General features: G+C 48.3%; 1 protein-coding gene across 1 annotated transcript; it reads right to left on the reverse strand.

Moving 5' to 3' along the window:
* Positions 1-1227: 1227 nt before the first annotated feature.
* On the reverse strand, positions 1228-20273 carry ATP1B2 (ATPase Na+/K+ transporting subunit beta 2; the record flags this gene model as incomplete). The annotated part of the gene is made up of 7 exons (XM_083377796.1): positions 1228-1389; positions 2301-2399; positions 4950-5006; positions 6323-6525; positions 7053-7157; positions 8475-8603; positions 20162-20273. The coding sequence occupies 7 exons, from the start codon at positions 20271-20273 to the stop codon at positions 1228-1230; spliced, it is 867 nt and encodes a 288-aa protein (XP_083233922.1).
* Positions 20274-21159: the final 886 nt, after the last annotated feature.

The following is a 21159-nucleotide window of genomic DNA, read 5'->3' on the forward strand; positions in this document are numbered from 1 at the left end:
TAGACATTTTTGTTCTTGAGGACTAGCCTCATGTAAAATCAGCACAATTTTGTACCTTCGCCTAATATAGTGTTTCTCAACTTTGGCACCTTGACAATGGGTGGATTACAGCTCCCAGAACTTCTCATTAAATTATGTAATTTTGATGCATCTGATATGACATCTACTGGATTCCCACTGTAGATGGTGGGAATGCGATAGATGTCATATAACTTTTTAATAGATGGTGGGAATGCAGTAGATGTCATATAACTTTTTAAATATATGATGGGAATGTGGTAGCTGTTATATAACTTTAATAGATGGTGGGAATGTGGTAGATGTCATATAATTTTTTAAAAAGATGGTGGGAATGTGGTAGGTGTAATATAACTTTTTTGATAGATGGTGGGAATGCGGTAGATGTAATATACCTTGACTTCAGCATAAAACGAAAAAAATAACCTTTGACAGCACAGCTGGCTGGGGAATTCTGGGAATTGAAGTCTACCCATCTTCAAGGTGCCACGGTTGAGGAGCACCAGGGCTATGTAAACTGGGCAGGGTCTGCCTAAAAAGCGAGCCCTCCTAAAATCAATGGGGCCATTCCCCCATCAACCCCACCCCAGTTGCCTTCCCTGTCGCGACGGCCACAAGCTTTGGGGGCAAGGCATTCCCAGTGGCAGACAACCAGTTATGCTGGCTACCGTCTCCTGGCCCCGACCCATGCATATTGTAGCAGGAAAATACCTAGATTCCGTGGTACCTTAATTTTTAATATATACTTTTATATATGTATAAAAAAATATCTATATACATTTTATTATTATATTAGGAAACTTCTCCGGGGGGGGGGGGGAGAACAGGGAGCGCCGACAGGGAGAGGCCCAGAAGTCTGAGCTTCCCCTTGCAAGACACCGTTGGGATGTTAGAATCAACCGGGGGGGGGGGGTCAACCAAGTTTTGAGGGGGGGCGTGCTACGAGAAGATAAGGTTGGAGCAAACCCTTCATTGTTGGGTCAACAAGAGAGGTGGGATTGTCTAACAGCAAAGGTTAGTGAGACAGAGGGGAACAGCAGCAGCCAATGGGGAACCCCTAAATCCATCCTCCTCCCCCCCCCAATTTCCGTCGGCTTCGGACCTGTTAAGTCGTTTCAAGCTCTGCGTTGGGACTGCAAAGAGCCACTGGGAAGGATCTGGGGTTTTTTGGGGGGGTGGGGGTCCAGGAGATGGAGGAGGAGCTCATCTTCAGTCTTTGTTGACCCGGATTTTGAAAGCCACCCTCCCGGCAAACTTGTCTCGTTCGTCGGTCTTAATGTTGACGGCGTTAATCCTACACTCGATGTTGTGGTCGTGGTTAAAGGTGAGGTTGAGGAACTTCACAGCCACCACGGGCTGGGTGTAGTTGACCTGGAACGTCAGAATGGAAAAAGAAATATTTATAATAAAATTAATTTTAAAAAAGGGGGGGTTGGGGAGAAATCTCAACCACCTCCCAGGACCCACAAAGAGAGAAAAAGTTAGGCCACAAACTTCCCGGTCTTATTTTTTTTCCCCATTTATCAAAACAAGAGGAAGTGTGGGGGACAGGATAGCAGTATTCCAGTATTTGGGGGGCTGCCAGAGAGAAGGGGGGGTTCCACATATTCTCCAAAGCCCCTGAAGGCAGGAGAAGAAGCAACAGACGGAAACTCCTCAAGGAGAGAAGCCGCCTGGAACTAAGGAGGAATTCCCTGACCAGGAGAACGATTAACCAGTGGAACTGCTTGCCACCAGAAGCCGTCGGCGCTCCAACACTTGGAGGTTTTCAATAAGAGATTGGACCGCCATTCCGTTCTGCTATTATTATAGGTCATGGCCTAGGCCAGGGGTAGGCAACCTCGGCTCTTTTATGACTCATGGACTTCAACTCTCAGAATTCCTGAGTCAACGACTCAGGAATTCTGGGAGTTGAAGTCCATGAGTCATAAAAGAGCCGAGGTTGCCTACCCCTGGCCTAGGCGATCTCTTCCTCCAGCTTCATTTAAACCAAAAGTGGCAGTAAAGACCGAAGTGCGTCCAAAAAAAAATGACGGGAAAATTAAAACTTGTGATTTATAAAAATTGCTCCAGGGTCCAAAACGTGGGGATTTTCCCAGCCTGCACTTTTGCCAGGTTGGGTTGGAAAAGAGAGAGAGAGAGAGAGAGAGAGAGAGAGAGAGAGAGAGAGAGAGAGAGAGAGAGAGAAAATGCCTCTGTGTGCAAACATCCCCCTTGGAGAAAAACCTGGGAATTTCCCAGCATGCACCTGGCCAGGTAAGATGCAAAGAATCGATACTCACGTGAACTTTCTTTCCGTAATACGGGAAGTACATTAGATCGATGTGGCCCTCTGCGGGAAACATGGCAATCTCTCCCAGCTTCTGTGTCTCCTCCTCTTTCTGGGAGGGTGAAAAGTGTGTGTGTGTGTGAGTGTGTGTGTGTCAAATGATAACCTGAGCTTCGCCCCCCCCCCACCAAAATAAGCAATGCGCGCCTTCGATCATTTTTTAAATTTCTTATGCATTAATAAATAATCCCGGCGAGCCGCAACTGCGCTGAGTTTCGCAATCTCTCCCACTCTTTTAAACTCCCCAGCCCATCGGACCCTAAATTCTTCCACCATGCCCCCCCCTGAAACAAAGCCCCCCCTCTCTCCCGGACTCTTACAAGGCTTTCGTCTTCGTGGCTGATTTCCTCCTTCTGACGCTGGAAAACGGAGAAGGAAGGACAGACGGAGGCGAAACATGCAAACGAAGAGGCAGGAAGGGACGGGCGAGAACGACAGACGGATGGATTAGTGAACGAAATGAACAGGTTAGTAAAGAAAGAGGATTGAAATCGGGGTCTGCCGTGGGTGTGGGGGAGAAAGCAGGGGGGGAAATAGCTCCCTGCAATGTTTGGGCCGTGGCAGAGAAAGATGGAGAGATTCTACATTTGGGGAGGGGTGCGGAAGTGGCTCATGCAGGTGTTCGAAGCCGTGGAAAATTCGTGGCTGGGCATTGGGTGGCAAGCAGAATTCCTGTCCCCCACCCACCCACCCCCACCCCCAAGGAAGCAGGCACGGAAGCTGGCGGCTCTGCTACAGGAGACAGCCAAAGAGTAAGATCTTTTCTGCATCTTTCGCCCCTATTTCTATTTTTTTTATTTTTTTTTAAGGAGGGATGGGGGCAAATGCCACTTTTCCCAGAATCCTTGGAATCGGGAGATCCATATTTTTTTTCCCCGTACAAAACAAGGCCCCGGAATACGGGTCCTCCTCAATGTACAACCGCGACGGAGCCCCAGGAATTTCCGCTGCTAAACAAGACGCTCGTTGGGTGAACGTTGCCCCGTTGGACGACGTTTCTGGCCTCCGCTGTTAAGTGAGTCACTTAACTTTGACTTTGCTGGTAAGGAGGGTGCGAAAGGCGGGTGACGTGGCCCCCGGAGACGGCGACCGTCATAAATACGAGTGGGTTGCTACAACGGTCGTAAGTGTGAGAAACAGCCCTAAGTCGCCTTTCTCACTGCCGTTGTAACTTTGAATGGTCAGTAAATGGAGTGTGGTAAATCAAGGACTAACCAAATTTTCCATCCGTAAGATAGCCAAAATGTAGTAGATTGGACCTTTTGACTTGATAGCTTTAAGATGGGTGGACTTCAGCTCCCAGAATTCCCTAGTTTAGCCCAGGGGTGGGCAACCTTGATGCTTTCATGACTTGTGCACTTCAATACCCAGAATTCCTGAACCAGCCATGCTGACGCAGGAATTCTGGGAGTTGAAGTCCACGAGTCATCAAGGTTGCCTACCCCTACCCTTAAACCAAGGGTCTCTAAATTCCCTGCCTTCCAGAGGTGTGGACTTCAGTTCCCAGAATCCCTAGCAGAGGGAGCAACAAGCATGGCCTCTGCTGCTGAATTCTGGCAGTTGAAGTCCATGTATCTTCAGACCGTAAACCAATAGAGACGGACACACACACACACACACACACACACACACACACACACATACACACTCACTCACTAGAAGGGAGGAGGGATGTGAAGAGGAGGACGATGACTGTGGGGTGCTTGGTGCTCTCTGAGCTGTGTTGTTTTCTTGCAGACATTTCATAACCCAAGTAGGTAACCTCATCAAGGCTAGAAAGGAGTGGGGTTGGAGGAGGAGGAGGAGGACTGTGGGGTCCCTGGTGCTCTCAGAGCTGGAGATTTTCTTGCAGAGGTTTCATGACCCAACTAGGTAACATCATCAAGGCTAGAAAGAAGTGGCGTTTCTGGAGAGGAGGAGGAGGAGGAGGAAGGAGGAGGAAGGAGGAGGAGGAAGAAGGAGGAGGAGAAGGAGAAGGAGAAGGAGGAGAAGGAGGAGGAGGAGGAGGAGAAGAAGAAGGAGAAGGAGAAGGAGAAGGAGAAGGAGAAGGAGAAGGGGAAGGGGAAGGGGAAGAAGAAGAAGAAGAAGAAGAAGAAGAAGAAGAAGAAGAAGAAGAAGAAGAAGAAGAAGAAGAAGAAGAAGAAGAAGAAGAAGAAGAAGAAGAAGAAGAAGAAGAAGAAGAAGACAACTGTGGGGTCCTTGGTGTTCTCTGAGCTGGGCGGTTTTCTCGCAGACGTTTCATGACCCAACTAGGGAACGTCATCAGTGGCATATTCTCCTGCATCAGAGGCTGGACACTTTGCTCTGGGGCTGCCCGCTGAAGCAAGGTGCAATCTATCCTATTATCGTCCTAAAAGCAACTTTGACCAACTACGCAGCGGGTTTAAGAAGCCCCCAAAAGCGGCGCCCTCTTATCCTGAAGAAGCAACCCTTACCTCCGGCGTGGACCTCAGTTTCTGTCGGCAGGGAACATTGGTTTCCGACAGAACAGGAGTGGGGTGCAGAGTGAGGAGATAAAATGTGTGAAAAACCAAGAACAAACAAACAGGAGATGGAGAAGAAGACAGAGAAAGTGTGTGTGTGGGGGGAGGGGTCTCTTTACCTTGGCCGTGCAGGAGATGTTCACGGGCTGGTTATCGCCTGGGTAGAATTTGATGATCTATAAAAGGAAGGAGGAAGAAGATCAGGGCAACATTTTTCAATCTCGACCAGCGGAAGATGGGGGGACTTTAACTCCCAGAATCCCCCAGACAGCCGGTCAAGTTTTCTATTTAACTCTTGTGCCGTCTAGCCCACCTTTAACTCGTTCATTAATTTAGCTTGACCCGGTTATTTTTTTTCCCCCACCACTTTGCTGAAATCAAGTTATATTACGTCAGCCGCATTCCCACCATCTACTAAGAGAGTTATCCAATCAAAAAAATAAAATAAAAAAGGGGGAGGGATATTTGTTCTTGTCCTATCCAAGCTGAATTCTGGTAAAGCCTTGCTGGCTGGGGAATTCTGGGAGTTGAAGTCCACCCATCATCCAGTGGCCACAAACACTGGTTTAGGACCTCCGATTGGTTCTCGGTGGTCCAGAACAGGGGTCTTCAAACTTAGCCCTTTTATTACATTTGGACTTCAACTCCCAGAATTCCTCAACCAACGTGAGGGAACTATGACCCTTTTATGACTTGTGTACTTCAACTCCCAGAATTCCTCAGCCGGCGTGAGGGAACTATGACCCTTTGATGACTTGTGGACTTCAACTCCCAGAATTCCTCAGTCAACGTGAGGGAACTATGACCCTTTTATGACTGGTGGACTTCAAGTCCCAGAATTCCTCACTCAACGTGAGGGAACTATGACCCTTTTATGACTGGTGGACTTCAAGTCCCAGAATTCCTCAGCCAGGCATGCTGGCTGAGGAATTCTGGGAGTTGAAGTCCACTAGTCATCAAAGGGCCAAATTTGAAGACCCCTGATCTAGAACATGAGTGGGCAATGTGCCACTCTAATTCTCATCACCCCAAATGACTAGCAGAAGAAAAGGTGTTGCAATTAGTCCTCGACTTACAACAGTTCGTTTAGCGACCAAGCGAAGCCACAATGCCCCTGAGAAAAGGGACCTAAGACCGATTTTCACACTTACGACCGTCGCAGCCTTCCCCAAGGTGACATGATCAAAGTTCAGGCGCATGCAAACGCGTTCATATTTACGACGGTTAGTTTCCCGGGATTGAGGGCAACGATTTGCTTAACAACGGTGGCCCAAAAGGTTGTAAAATGGGGCATAATTCACTTATGAAATCTCTCACTTAGGAAACTAAATTTGCAGCTTTATTATGGCAGTCGTAGGTTGGGGACTAACTGCGTTGGCCAGGAAGCCACAAGCCCCTTTGCAACACCCCAATTGCTCCTTCTTGGTCTCCTCCTCCCTAACCCCCCCTTCCTCTGGGGAGACCCTCACCCCACAATCTTCCAGCAACCCACCCGGTTCATTTTGACCAGGATGCAAGGTCGCCCTTCCTGATAGCCGTAAGTCGAGTCGTTGAGTCCCGAACAGTCCCTCAACATCGTCCGGTTGAACTGGCAGGCGCGCTTGGGGTAGTTCAAGACCCCGTTGTCCAGCTGTTCGTTGTAACGGCCCGGCTGGCAGAATTCGTTCATGGCCACTTGCCGAGAGTCATTGTAGGCTGGCGGAGAGAAAGGAGCGGAGATTGGGTGAGAAGGAAGGAAGGAAGGGAGGCAGGAAGGAAGGAAGGAAGGAAGGAAGGAAGGAAGGAAGGAAGGAAGGAAGGAAGAGGGAGGGAGGCAGAAAGAAAGAAAGAGAAAGGAAGAAAGAAAGAAAGAAAGAAAGAAAGAAAGAAAGAAAGAAAGAAAGAAAAAGAAAAAGAAAGAAAAAGAAAGAAAGAAGGATAGAAAAAGAAAGAAAGAAAGAAAGAAAGAAAGAAAGAAAGAAAGAAAGAAAGAAAGAAAGAAAGAGGAAGGAAGGACGAAGGAAGGAAGGAAGGAAGGAAGGAAGGAAGGAAGGAAGGAAGGAAGGAAGAGGGAGGGAGGCAGAAAGAAAGAAAGAAAGAAAGAAAGAGAAAGAAAGAAAGAAAGAAAGAAAGAAAGAAAGAAAGAAAGAAAGAAAGAAAGAAAGAAAGAAAGAGAAAGGAAGGAAAGAAGGAAGGAAGGAAGGAAGGAAGGAAGGAAAACTTGGCTCCCTTCCATCACTCACCTTCCAAAAAATTATTCAGCATCTTCACATATTTGTCCCAAGATTCCCTTTCGGTTAAATTGTAGCTGATGTCCAGAGCGTCTGTCTTGGGACGGATCATCACGCCTGACATTAAAGGGGTGGGGGGGGAGGGAATAATAAAATAAAATTTTAAAAAATATAAAAGTAAATAATTAAAAGTAAAAAAGATAAAGTAATTAAAAATAGAAGATAAAACAAGTGGGACATAAAATAGAAAAAGAAGTGAAACGGGGGAAAAATGGTAAAATAGAACACGAAATGTAATGTAAAATCAAAATCAAAAACGAAACGAAATCAAAAGTAAGACCCAGGAGAGATAAAAAAAGATAAATGGCAAGTGTTATAAAAAAACAACAAACCAGAATCAAAAACGAGAAGGCCGAATGTAAAAAAAAAATAGTTAAAAAAAAATAAAAGACAAAACAGAAGATTAAAAAAAAATGAAAGATAAAAATATGTGAAATAAAATAAAAAAACCATGTAAAGGTATAAAACAAGAGGTCAAATAAAATAGAAAATAATTTGAAATAATATCATAAAAATAAACGCAAACAGCAGACCAGGTAATAATAATAATAATAATAATAATAATAATAATAATAATAATAATAATAATAATAATAATAATAATAATAATAAAGTTGGAAGGGACCTTAGAGGTCATCTAGTCCAACCCCCTGCTCAGGCAGGAGTTGAGGGCCACCCCCACACCCCAGCATAGTCTCCCTTCCATCCCATAATTCTATTTCTCACACAGCCCCACGTGGGCCAGAGGCTCTGCATTTCCCGCCCCCCCCCCCGAATTTCAGTGGGGCAGCCTGGAGCCCCCCCACCCCACCCACATTGCTGGGTCTCTTTGGGGCTTTCCTGCAATTTGGATAAAGAAACGTAACATTATTTTGTGTTTATTTATTTATTTTACTAAATATCTGTGCCTGACTCTCCGTCCCAGCCCACTCACTGGCTGCTAAACCAGAATTAAACCACGGTTCATGGGGTTGAGAAGGAGCCGATTCCTGGCTGTCTTCCCAAAGCCTCAGAGAACCAGGGGACTGGAGGGGACCCCCGGAGGTCTTCCAGTCCAGCCCCCTCCCTCAGGCAGATCCCTTCAACATCTCCAAAGAAGGCTACCCGTCTCTGCTACCACGTGTCACGGCCACCTTCCTCCAACACATAACCCATAAGCCACAGCCTGGCTTATCTCCGGGACTTAATCCCCCCAGCCTGGGTTTTGGGGGACCAAAGGACCCATGGCTTGCAAAGCCTTTGATGGGAGCGGGCGAACACGCTTTAAGCAGGCTTTCCACCAGGCGGGGGCCCTGGACGGAAGGGAGTTGACGGGCAACGGGCCCCGTTCCTCTCCCCCCCCCGGGCTGAGGGGGAGGGGGGAAAGAGACTCACCTGGGATGGAGAGACGGTCCTGGTAGGTGGGGAGGAAGGGGTCCACGGTCTGCAACAAGACCCACATGGTGAGGGTGAAGAGGGCGGTCAGGAAGCCGTAGAAGACGAAGTAGAAGAGCAGGATAAGAGCTGGGGGGGAGACAAGGGGGGGGGACACGGAGGGCGGGGACAGGAGGCCAGGTTAGCGACATGTTTGAGAGAAACCCCCCCCTCCAAGTTACCGTTTTTTTATTTGCGGAGATTTGAGCATTGAAATCGCCAGTTTTTCTCAACCTCGGCAAAGTGAAAGATGGGTGGACTTCAAACTTCCAGAATTCATTCTTTCTTTCTTTTCTTTCTTTCTTTCTTTCTCTTTCTCTTTCTTTTTCTTTCTTTCTCTTTCCTTCCTTCCTATCTTCCTTTTCTTTCTTCCCTTTCCTCCATTTCTTTCCTCCTTCCATTTCTTTCTCTTTCTCTTTCTTTCTTTCTCAGCAACTGGAAGGTGGGTGGACTTCAACTCCCAGAATTCATTTGTTCGTTCGTTCATTCTTTTCTTCCCCTTCCTTTCTACCTTCTTTCCCCTTTCTCTCTCTCTCTTTCTTTCTTTCTTTTTCTTTCTTTCTTTCTTTTTCTTTCTTTCTTTCTCAGCAACTTGAAGATGGGTGGACTTCAACTTCCAGAATTTTCTTTTCTTTTATTCCTTCCTTTCTTTCTTTCTTTCTTTTTCTTTCTTTCTTTCTTTCTCAGCAACTTGAAGATGGGTGGACTTCAACTTCCAGAATTTTCTTTTCTTCTTTTCTTCTTTTCTTCTTTTCTTCTTTTCTTTCTTTCTTTCTTTCTTTCTTTCTTTCTTTCTTTCTTTCTTTCTTTCTTCCTTCTTTCTTTCTTTCTTTCTTTCTCTTGCTCCCTCCCTCCCTCCCTTCTCTCTTTCTCTCTTGCTGGCTGGGGAATTCTGGCCGTCGCAATCCACCCATCTTCCAGATTGCCAAGGTCGAGAGAGAGTGGCCTACGTGGAAACCGGGATCAATTCTTCCCCATCAAATCTGCCCCTTGGATTTCTCTCTGACCCCCTCCGCCACGGAGGCCCAACCTTGCCGAGAGTCTCCGCCACCCCCCCCGCCAGCCCCGTCCTCCCCTACCTGCCTCTGCCCCGTGGCACCCCGTGGCACCGTCTGGCCTGCCCTTGCCCAACCCCGGGCACCCTGCCCGTTTAATCAGAGGAGTGCAGAGAAGGGAAGCGGAGGAGCCACCCAGGCCGTCACCCTGCCGAGCTCAGCCCAAGGCCTCTGGCGGAGGGGGGGAGGGCGCCCACCGGCACAGCGGGAGCCTCTCCGCCGGGGTGGGGGGGCCCAGGAAGTTAAAAAGAGCAAGCGGAAGGTTGCCCCCCACACACACACAAAGCTTATTTGAGGGTGGGGGTCCCAACTGGCGCTGTGGGGAGAGAGAAAGAACTAAGAGGCAGAAAGAAAAGAAAGAAAATGGGGTGACAGGCAGTAAAAAAGAAACTAAAGGAAGGAAGGAAGGAAGGAAGGAAGGAAGGAAGGAAGGAAGGAAGGAAGGAAGGAAGGAAGGAAGGAAGGGAGGAAAGAAGGAAGGAAGAAAGAAAGAAAGAAAGAAAGAAAGAAAGAAAGAAAGAAAGAAAGAAAGAAAGAAAAGAAAGAAGAAAGGAAGGAAGAAAGAAAGAAAGAAAGAAAGAAAGAGAGAAAGAAAGAAAGAAAGAAAGAAAGAAAGAAAGAAAGAAAGAAAGAAAGAAAGAAAGAAAGAAAGAAAGAAAGAAAGAAAAGAAAGAAGAAAGGAAGGAAGAAAGAAAGAAAGAAAGAAAGAAAGAAAGAAAGAAAGAAAGAGAGAAAGAGAAAGAGAAAAAGTGAGAGGCAGAGACAGAAAAAAAAGAGAGAGATAAATCAGAGACAGAAAGAGAGAAGGAGAAAGAGGTGACAAGCAGAAAGAAAGCGAGAGAAAGTGACCAAAGAAAGAATGAAAGAAAAAGAAAGAAAAAAAGGCAAGAAACAAAGAGGCAGCAAGAGAAAGAGTGAGAAAGAGAAAGAAAGAAAGAAAGAGAGGTGACAGGCTGAAAGAAAGCGAGAGAAAGTGACAGGAGAAGGAAAGAAGGAGAGAAGGAAAGAGGCAGAGAGAGAAACAGAGAGAGAGAGAAATCAAAGATTGAAAGAAAGAGAGGAGAAAGAGGCGACAGGCGGAAAGACAGCGAGAGAAGGAAGGAAGGGAGAGAGAGAGAAAAAGAGAAAAGAGATAGAAAAGAGAAAAGAGAGAAAGAGGAAAAAGAGGAAGAAAGGGGGGGGGAGAAAGGAAAAGAATTCTAGCTCTTCCAGCAAAGAAGGATCCACATCTCATCTCTGCTCCCTGCTGCATAAGCTATGCAATTCCCAGAATTCCCCAGCCAGTCCCTCGGTTGGAAATGTTTGGATGCGGCACCCCCAGAGCGCCACCCCCCCAAAAGCAGGGGGCTTTGTCCTGGAGAACCCCTCAGAATCTGAGCTTCAGCCAAGGCAGAACCATGTCCGTCCCTTGGCCAGAAGGAGACCCTAGGCCAGGGGTAGGCAACCTGGGCTCTTTTATGACTCGTGGACTTCGACTCCCAGAATTCCTCAGCCAGCGTGAGGGAACTATGACCCTATTGTGACTTGTGGACTTCAACTCCCAGAATTCCTCAGCCAGCGTGAGGGAACTACGGCCCCCTCATGACTTGTGGACTTCAACTCCCAGAATTCCTCAGCCGGCATGAGGGAACTATGACCCTTTGATGACTCGTGGACTTCAACTCCCAGAATTCCTCAACTGGCGTGAGGGAGCTATGGCCCTTTTAGGACTTGTGGACTTCAACTCCCAGAATTCCTCAGCTGGCGTGAGGGAACTATGACCCTTTTAGGACATGTGGATTTCAACTCCCAGGATTCCTCAGCCAGCGTGAGGCAACTATGACTCTTTTATGACTCGTGGACTTCAACTCCCAGAATTCCTCAGCCGGCGTGAGGGAACTATGACTTTTTTATGACATGTGGATTTCAACTCCCAGGATTCCTCAGTCGGGCGTGAGGGAACTATGACCCTTTTATGACTTGTGGACTTCAACTCCCAGAATTCCTCAGCCAGCCACGCTGAGGGGAAAGGGAGAGGTTTCCAAGCAGAGCCATGCTGGCTGAGGAATTCTGGGAGTTGAAGGCCACGAGTCATGAAAGAGCCAAGGTGGCCTACCCCGCTTAATCCATTGGCTGGGGAAGAAGCCCATAAATTACAATTAATTGTAATGACCTGTGAATTAAAACGAAGCATCTTGTCCCTTCCCCCCCCCACCCCCCCACACACGCACCAAAAGCTCTGTTCACTGTCCTTTGGGGAGAGGGCCCTTACAGAACACCCCCTCCCCAATCTATGAGGGTTACGGACCCTCTGCTTTTGGAGACACAAAGACCCCCACGTCCAGTTGTGGTGGGAGAACTGGAGAACTCCTCCTCCATTGACAAACCATGAAAAGCCAGTCTGCTTGGATTCTGAGCAGGTTTCTCTTCTCCCCCCCTCCCAACGCTACAGGTGGTCCTCGACTTACGACCCTACACCATTCCAGACTAACAACAAGTTGAAAGGGACCTTGGAGGTCATCTAGTCCAACCCCCTGCTCAGGCAGGAAACCCTGCACCATTTCAGACTAACAACAAGTTGGAAGGGACCTTGGAGGTCATCTAGTCCAACCCCCTGCTCAGGCAGGAAACCCTGCACCCTTTCAGACAAATGGCTGTCCAGTCTCTCCTGCTAGGCTGCGTTAACAGAGGGACAGAATCAAGATCACGTGAAGCGTTAATACCACTTTACAAGGCCTTGGTAAGGCCACACCTGGAATCCTGCATCCCTTTTTGGTCACCACGATGTAAAAAAAGATGTCGAAAGTCTGGAAAGAGTGCCGAGAAGAGCAACAAAGAGGATCGGGGGACCGGAGGCTAAAACATACAGGGAACAGTTGCTGGAATTGGGGATGTCTAGTTTAATGAAGAGAAGGACGAGGGGGGACAGGATAGCCGCGTTCCAGTATCTCAGGGGCTGCCCCAAAGAAGAGGCAGTCAAGCTCTTCTCCAAAGAAGGCAGAACAAGAAGCAACGGATGGAAACTCACCAAGGAGTGAAGCAACCTAGAACTAAGGAGAAACTTCCTGACTGTGAGAACAATTAACCAGTGGAACAGCTGGCCACCAGAAGCTGTGAATGCTCCAACACTGGAGGTTTTTAAGAAGAGACTGGACAGCCATTTTGTCTGAAATGGTCTAGGGTTTCCTGCCTGAGCAGGGGGTTGGACTAGATGACCTCCAAGGTCCCTTTTCTTTCTTTCTTTCTTTCTTTCTTTCTCTCTTCCTTCCTTCCTTCCTCAACACTGGAAGTTTTCAAGAAGAGAGACTGGACAGCCAATTTGCCTGAAATGGTATAGGGTTTCCTGCCTGAGCAGGGGGTTGGACTAGATGACCTCCAGGGTCCCTTCCAACTTTATTATTATGATTAAACCATCCGCAGGTATTCCTCGACCACAACGGAGCCCAAATTCATGTTGCTAAGTGAGTTTTGCCCCATTTTATGACCTCCCCTGCCACAGTGGTTAGGTCGACCAATCGGCTGCAGGGGATTCACTTACCGTGGCAAGAAAAAGTCGTCAAAGGAGGAAAAAATCACTTAACAAATGTCTTTTTTTTTTTTTGCATTTGCCCCCCCCCCCAAATGGATCGTTCAGGTCGCCTTCCACCACTTTTTCTTCTGCCGCTAATGCAAAGAGATAGAATAAAAGGCAATTTGCCAGGCCCTTTTATTTAAATTTTAATCCAACCCTGACGGCAGAAAATGAATCAGGAAGAGGGAAAAAAAGAAAAAGGCAGCTGAAAGCCCTTTTGGAAAATGTAGGTTAAGTCAGAGCAGAATTTTAAAAGCCCTCCATTAAATCGGCACCCTCCATCCTCAGGAGACGAGAGACTCAAAATGGAGAAGGAAGGGAAGAAAAATACTCTTAAAGTCGGGAGGTTTGGAAATGACAGACGGCCTTTTTAAAAATGCGCCTGGAAAATCCTCCGAAATCTGCAAATCTGATTTAGGAGTTGCGTCTCGTTCAGTTTTAAATCTTTCTTCCTAGCTTAAGGCAAGTTTCCTTCCTTCCTTCCTTCCTTCCTTCCTTCCTTCCTTCCTTCCTTCTTTTACTTCCTTCCTTCCTTTCTTTCCCTTCCCTCTTTCCCTTCCTTCCTTCTTTTACTTCCTTCCTTCCTTTCTTTCCCTTCCCTCTTTTCCTTCCTTCCCTTCCTTCTTTCCCTTTCCTTTCTTTCTTTCTTCTTTTCCTTTCTTCCTTTTTACTTCCTTCCCTTCCTTCCTTTCTTTCTCTTCCCTCTTTTCCTTCCTTCCTTCTTTTCCTTCCTTCCTTCCTTTCTTTCTCTTCCCTCTTTCCCTTCCTTCCCTTCCTTCTTTCCCTTTCTTTTTTCTTTCTTCTTTTCCTTTCTTCCTTTTTACTTCCTTCCCTTCCTTCCTTTCTTTCCCTTCCTTCCCTTCCTTCTTTCCTTCCCCCTCCCTTTTCCTTCCTTCTTTCCCTCTTTCTTTTCTTTCCTTCTTTTCCTTTCTTCCTTTTTACTTCCTTCCCTTCCCCTTCCTTTCCTTCCCCCACCCTCCTTTTCCTTCCTTCTTTCCCTTCTTCCCTTCTCTTCCTTCCCTTTCTCTTTCCTTGTCTTCCTTCTTTCCTTTCTTTCCCTTCCTTCTTTCACTTCCCTCTTTTCTTTCTTGCTTTCCCTTCCTTCCCTTTCTTCTTTCCTTTCCCTTCCTTTCCTTCTTTCCTCCCCCCTCCCTCCTTTTCCTTCCTTCCTTCCTTCCCTTCTTTTTCTTTCCCTTCCTTCCTTCTTTTACTTCCTTCCTTTGCCTTCCCTCTTTTCCTTCTTGCTTTCCCTCCCCTCCCCTCCTTCCTTCCTTCCTTCCCTTCTTTCTCTTTCTTTCCCTTCCTTCCTTTTACTTCCTTCCTTCCTTTCTTTGCCTTCCCTCTTTTCTTTCTTGCTTTCCCTCCCCTCGTTCCCTTCCTTCCTTCCTTCCTCCCTCCCTTCCTCCCTCCCTTCCTCTTAACACAAGGTTTACACCTGGATTTCTGACTGCCTGCCAGCCTCTCCCTCCCCACCTTGCTTGCTGATCCCCCAAGGGAGAAGACGCAGGGAAGTGCCTCAGGCAGAAGCCATTCCACCCGTGTCAGAAAACCTCATCCAGCCCCCTGAACTGGGGCACCGCTGCTCCCATTTGACGGAAGGGAAGACTGAGGCTAAGAGGAAGCAACCGGTCCCAGCTCCGCCCGCCGAAAGAATCTGGGGCTTAACACAGCTACCCGACCCAGCTTTCCGTGAAGCCCAAGTTGCAAAACCAGAACTACTTTAATCATCTGGGACAGCCCAACCAGCCGGCCGCCCACGGAGGAGCCTTGCTACCCGTTGCAAACAAGGATGAGACATGGGTGACATGGCCCAGTTAAGTTACGTCACCTCTCGCCCTAATCCACGCTAATCAGCCAGCAAATCAGAACAAGGAATAAACCTGGGATAATCTCTTCCGGCAAACTCTAACCTCTTGGGGTTAAATAATACCCAATCCGCTGACCCCCACCCCCACCCCCCTCCTCCCCAGGAAACCTGGCTCGCTTGCTTTTTGCTTTTTAAGACCGAGCAAAGTGCAGAGATTCCGCAGAGATTCCCTAAAAGCTGGAGAAGACGCCAAGCCTGCTTTTAAAGGAAGACATTCAGACGTGCAACTTAAGCCCCTAATAAGCCTTGGCCTTGCAAGGCAGCGTGGCTGAGCTAAACTGGGGTGGGGTCTGCAGATTCTACCTTCCTTCTCAAGCACACCCCCCCTGTTCTTCTCTCCCACTTCTCCCCCCCCTCAAGCCTCATCCCAAACCTAGCAAGGATGTCACGCAACACCCTGCATGCTCGCCCCCGCCGGGAGAGAAACCAGGTTTAGCGTCTCCACTGTTGCTTTTCAGTGGTCGCTCCATCGCTGGAGGCTTTGAAGAGGAGACTGGACAGTCCCTGGTCTGAGAGGGTGCTATAGGTTTTCCTGCTCGAGAGGGGGTGGGGGGCTGGACTAGATGACCTCCAGGGTCCCTTCCAGCTCTTGTGTTTTATTCCGGAACGGCTTGCTTCCAGAAGCTGTGAGTGCTCCATCGGTGGAGAGATTGGTGAAGAAGAGATCGGACCGGCGTTTGGCTGAAATGGGGTAGGGTCTCCCGTTTGAGCAGGGGTGGGGAGCTGGACTAGATGACCTCCAAGGTCCCTTCCAGCTCTGTTATTCTGGCCTCCTGCTCCTTGCAGGTTTGATTTTGCTTGCTAACGGGTGTCACTCGTTTGGATGGCGGACCACAGACATCGAATAAATAAATAAATCCCCTTCTATTCAAAGACTTTTTTTGTTCTCCTCCTCCTCCTCCTCCTCCTCCTCCTCCTCCTCCTCCTCCTCCTCCTCCTCCTCCTCCTCGCAGGTCCCTTTGCCAGCTGCAGAAAATTTGGGCCAAGACTGCACCAGCTTCCCTCCCTCCCTCCCAGCGTGCACGAACTCCCCGTCTCTCTCGATGCAGAAGCAGAGTAAAAAGAATTATTATCCCCTCCCCAACTTTGCCAAATGGATAAAATGCCAAATTTCTTCCTCTCTTCGTCCCTATTCTTCCTCCCTTCCCCATCGACCAGCTTGCAAGCTCTCTGCACGCAACTCTTTTGCCCCCTTGCAAAAGTGAGGCTCCCCCACCCCACCCCCCAAAAAAAGCCAGAATTTGGCTTGGCCCAAACCCATCCCAGGGCCTGGTTGCATTTGGATATAATATATGCCTTTTGCTCAAAACAAACCGCCTTCTAACTTGGAATCTTTTAATTTGTGGGTATCTCTCATTGACGCTATTTATTGCCCATGGACATTGATCTGCAATGGTTTTTGGCAAATAGAAGCTTTGCAATAGTTTGGGCCATTTGCAACATTGACTTGAAAATATAAATCGGCGTCTTTTGTTTGATATCAGTTTATCTGCAATATTTACGGCAAATATAAGTTGATGTCCTATTGATGGCCAATTTCTGTTTATTTCCTTAGTTAGGGAAAGTATAAACTGGTGTGTCTTTTCTTTGCAATATTTATTGCAGATATCAGTTGATCTGCAATATGTATGGCCAAATATAAGTTTATTTGCAATATTTAGTTTAAAATATAAATTAGTGTCTTTCATTTGTAATATTTATTGCAGATGTAAGTTAATCTGCAATGGTTTTGGCAAGTGTGTTGATGTCTTTGATTTGCAATATTTACGGCCAATATAAGTTTATTTGCTTATTTATTCAAGATATAAATTGGTATCTTTCATTTGCAAGATTCATTGCAGATATAAATTTATCTGCCATACTTATTGAAAATATAAGTTTATTTATTTATTTTATTTTTATTTTAATCCCATTTATATCCCGCCCTTCTCCGAAGACTCAGGGCGGCTTACAATTTAAGCACAAACCAATGTGCTTAGCAATAAGTTGGTATCTTTTCTCTGCAATATTTGCAAACTTGCCCCACTTTGCAAGAGCTGGGCAGCGCAGAAGGAGGCGACCATAAAAATAACCCCACCGATTATGCCCAAGTGAGGACACTCACCCAGTCACCCAGGGTCAAAGGTCAAGTGGAGCACCACCCTTTTTAACATCAGCTGCATCCCCACAACAAAAAGTCCCTAGTTTGGTCTTACAGGCAAAGCCAGACCTTCTGTTCAACTGTCTGCAAAGCAAACACTAAGGCAGAGATAATTTGGGGTGGGGGGGGTGCTGGATGGCATAGGGAGAGGAGGGGAGGGGGGGGGTCTCAGAAAAGCAGACCCAGTTTTCAAGGGGGTTGCAAGAGCTCAGCTTTGAAGCCAAGAGCCTCCCTCAGAGGGTTGGAAAGTCTAAGAATAATGCAGCATTATTATTATTATTATTATTATTATTATTATTATTATTATTATTAATTTATTATTATTATTATTATTATTATAGCCCTGGTCAAGAAAGACTGCAAGAATCTTTGCAAAGGAAGAACAGGCCTTATGGAGTTGGAAGGGGTTGAAATTCGCAAGGAGGTCAGATTGGTGGAGAAGCAAGAAACACACACACACACACACACACACACACACACACACACAGACAGAAAGAGAGAAAAGGAAGGATGAGAAAGATAAAAGAAGGAAAGATGGAAGAAGAGGCAGAATGAAAAAAGGAAGGAAAAGAGAAGGAAAGATGGAAGAAGAGGCAGAATGAAAAAAGGAAGGAAAAGAGAAGGAAGGAAGGAAGGAGAGGCAGAAAAAAGGGAAAGAGAAAGAAAGAAAGAAAGAAAGAAAGAAAGAAAGAAAGAAAGAAAGAAAGAAAGAAAGAAATTTTAAGGCCAATTAGTTAAAAAAAACAATCTCCTTGTGACATGGGGGGGGGGCTGCTCCCTGCCTAGAAACCCTGCTCCTTCCCCCTAAGCCCCCCACATTCCTTTCAATCTCACCCTTGCAAGATAACACACACACACACACACACACACACACACACACAGAGCTTTGTAGAAACCCAGCCAAGAAATTGTTTTCGAGGGAGCCAACTCATCCCAATATAATTCCCAATTTATTGCCCGCATCATCATGGCTCCTGTGGCTTGCCAAGGAATTAATCTCAGGGCAAGGCAGAAGCGCGTCAGGAGCATTATTTTAATTGAATTTAATTTTTTTTTTAAATTTTGGTTACCAAGCCTGCCCCCTCCCCCCTCCTAGGAGGGTCCTGGGGAGACAGGAGACCCGGGCAAAACGAGGTGGGGGGGGGGGGAAAGGAGGGGGCTGTGCAGGTCTTCTTCCTCCAGGAAGAAGGGAAGTGTGGAGGGGGGGGGGAGAAGGAAGGCATGCATTAGCAGTTTTGCACCAGAGGGATATTTCGGGAATAAGGGAGGGAGGTGTCTTCCCTCTTTCTCCTTCTCCTCCCCCCCCCACCCGGATTAAAATGGAGATGGCAAGGCGGATTCCAGCCTGTGCCAATTGCAGGCTTTTTTAGCTTGAATAATGCCAATATGTAGGGAGGGAAGCCGGGCATGGAGGGGGGGGGGTCGATGCTTTATTGGGAGAGAGAAGGGACCTCAAACGCCCCCTCGTCTCCAGCACCGCCCCCTCCCCTCCAGCAGTGCAACTGCCGGACAGATTGGGCAGCAATGGGGGAGGGGGCCGGGCAGCCAAGCCCCCCCCCCCACCCTCCTCCTCCTCCTCCTCCTCCTTAGCAGAAGGAAAAACCGTGACCTATTTTTTTTTTCCATACGGCCTCTGGCACCCTTCACTGCAAATTGGGGAGGGGGCCGGCGAGAGAAAGGAGATGTTCTCCCCACAACCCGGGGGTTAGGGGGAAAGAAAACAAACACCGCAGCCTTCCCCCCTCCCTCCTTTGTGCCTCCCCCCCATCTCCTGGCCCTCTCATCCAGGGAAGGCTCCTTGGAAAAACGGCAAGCCCCCTCCTCAAATCCTCGGACGCTCTATAAACGTCAGTCAGCCATCTGCCCCCCTCCCCACTTCAGTGTCTTTCTCATTCACCTCCCCCACCCTTAAAAAGAAAAAAGAAAAATCTGCTGAAACATCCTGCCTGACACACACACACACACACACCCGGTTCTAAATACTTCAACACAATCGCACAGACTCACAAATGGGGAGGGGGCGGCGGTTAACTCTCCCCAAGCCGGCTGCCTTTCTTGTCGATCCGATTATTCCCTGCAGTTTTGCCCCCAAAAAAGAGAGAGACGTGTCCCCCCCTCCCCATTTAAAAGTGGGGGGGGGGGTCACGTCCAGGCACGCAAACTCCTCGTACCCTGCAGCGCAATTTGCGAGGGTTGTTTTTGTGCAAAGGCGGCGAAGCGTTTTTTTTATCTCGGAGAGATAGGCAGCCCTTTGAAGCCCCCCCCCCACCCGCCATTAACTCGTCTTCGGGAACATCGCAAAGGTCACATTCCCAGCATTTGCTGCGCACCCCCCCAACACACACACACACACACTCCGCCCCGGCAACGCAATCCCTCATTTCCCAACCCGCGTCCGGAGAAACCCGGTCGGCAGGTAAACCAGCCAGGACTGGTGGGATGGCGGGAGGGGGGTTTGGAAAGGGGGGTGGCGAGCCCACCCACCCCCCCGCTTTCGACTTCACGGGCACGGCTGGGGGTGGGGTGGGGGGCTTGGCTTCTCTCCTGCCGCCCCCTCCTCCCCCCCTTCGAAATGAGGGGAAGGGGCAGGAAAGATGGGGGCAATGAAAAGCCCCCGCCGGCGGGATCGAGGGCGCCCCCCTCCCCTCATTTGAGACCCCTGGAAAGGAAGCTTCCTTTAAGACCCCCCCCCCCTCCCCATTCCTGCCCGTCGCTCCCATCGCCATTAAACGGAGCCTTCTGCCTCCTCCCGTTGCTTGCCAAGCTCTGGAGACGACCCCCCCCCCACAAACCCGAACGGTCCCAAGAAGGGCTCCTTTGGCCACCCCGGCTTTCCTAGCCCCCCCCCCTCAATTGCACGTCTCCTCTTAACGACGGGGGTGGGTTGCAAAAGAGGACAGCCGCCCGAGGGCTAAGCCCCCCACCCCAAGAGAAAGCCCCGGAGCCAGATTTTCCACCGGGAGGGGAGGGTGGGGGGTGGGGTGACAAGCCCTCGCTCTCCCTGACGCCTCACACCCCCCCCTCCGCCAGCCTCACCCCAGCTGCCGCCGGTGCGCCCCATAAATTGGTGGGTGCGGGGGTTCCAGACGAACTCCTTCCACTCGTGCATCACCTGCCCGCAGCTCTTCCGCTCCTTCTCCACGGCCATGGCCGGGCCAGGGGGGTCTGCGGTGGGCTGGCTGGGCTGGCTGGGGGGTCGGACTCGAGCGCAGGGCCCCCCCTTCCCGAGGCAGGCAGGCAGGCAGGTAGACAGGGGAGGCGGAGGCGGAGGCTGCAGCCGGCGGAGCCAGGTGAGCGAGCCGAGATGCTCCCGAAGGCAGAGAGACCGCCGGGCCGATCGGCCGCCGCTTTATGCCTCCTCCGGCCCCGCCCCCCCCGCCCCCCCGCCTCCCTAGGCAAATCAGGCGCCTCCGCCAGCGGCCAGCCAGCCCCCCCCCACGCCCCCCCCACGCTCCCCCCACGCCCCGCCCGCGTGGACTTCCCGGCCGGTTTCTTGCAGGGTCTCGGAGCCTGGGGGAGGGAGGGAGGGGGTCGTGGGGGTGGGGGGGTGGGGGTGGGGTCTCTGGGTTTATGGATAGAACGGAACAGAATAGAAATAAGGAATAGAATATAGAATGCAGAAAATAGAATAGAGAATAGAATAGAATAGAATAGAATAGAATAGAATAGAATAGAATAGAATAGAATAGAATAGAATAGAATAGAATAGAACAAATAAAATAAAATACAGAATAGAATAGAACAGAATAGAATAATAAAATATGGAATAGAATAGAATAATAAAAAATAGAATAGAATAGAATAGAATAGAATATAGAATATAGAATATAGAATATAGAATAGAATAGAATAGAAAATAGAATAGAATAGAACAAATAAAATAAAATACAGAATAGAACAGAATAGAATAATAAAATATGGAATAGAATAGAATAATAAAAAATAGAATAGAATAGAATATAGAATATAGAATATAGAATATAGAATATAGAATATAGAATATAGAATATAGAATATAGAATATAGAATATAGA

This window comes from Vipera ursinii, assembly GCF_947247035.1.
Source record: "Vipera ursinii genome assembly, chromosome: Z".
Lineage (NCBI taxonomy): Eukaryota > Metazoa > Chordata > Lepidosauria > Squamata > Viperidae > Vipera > Vipera ursinii.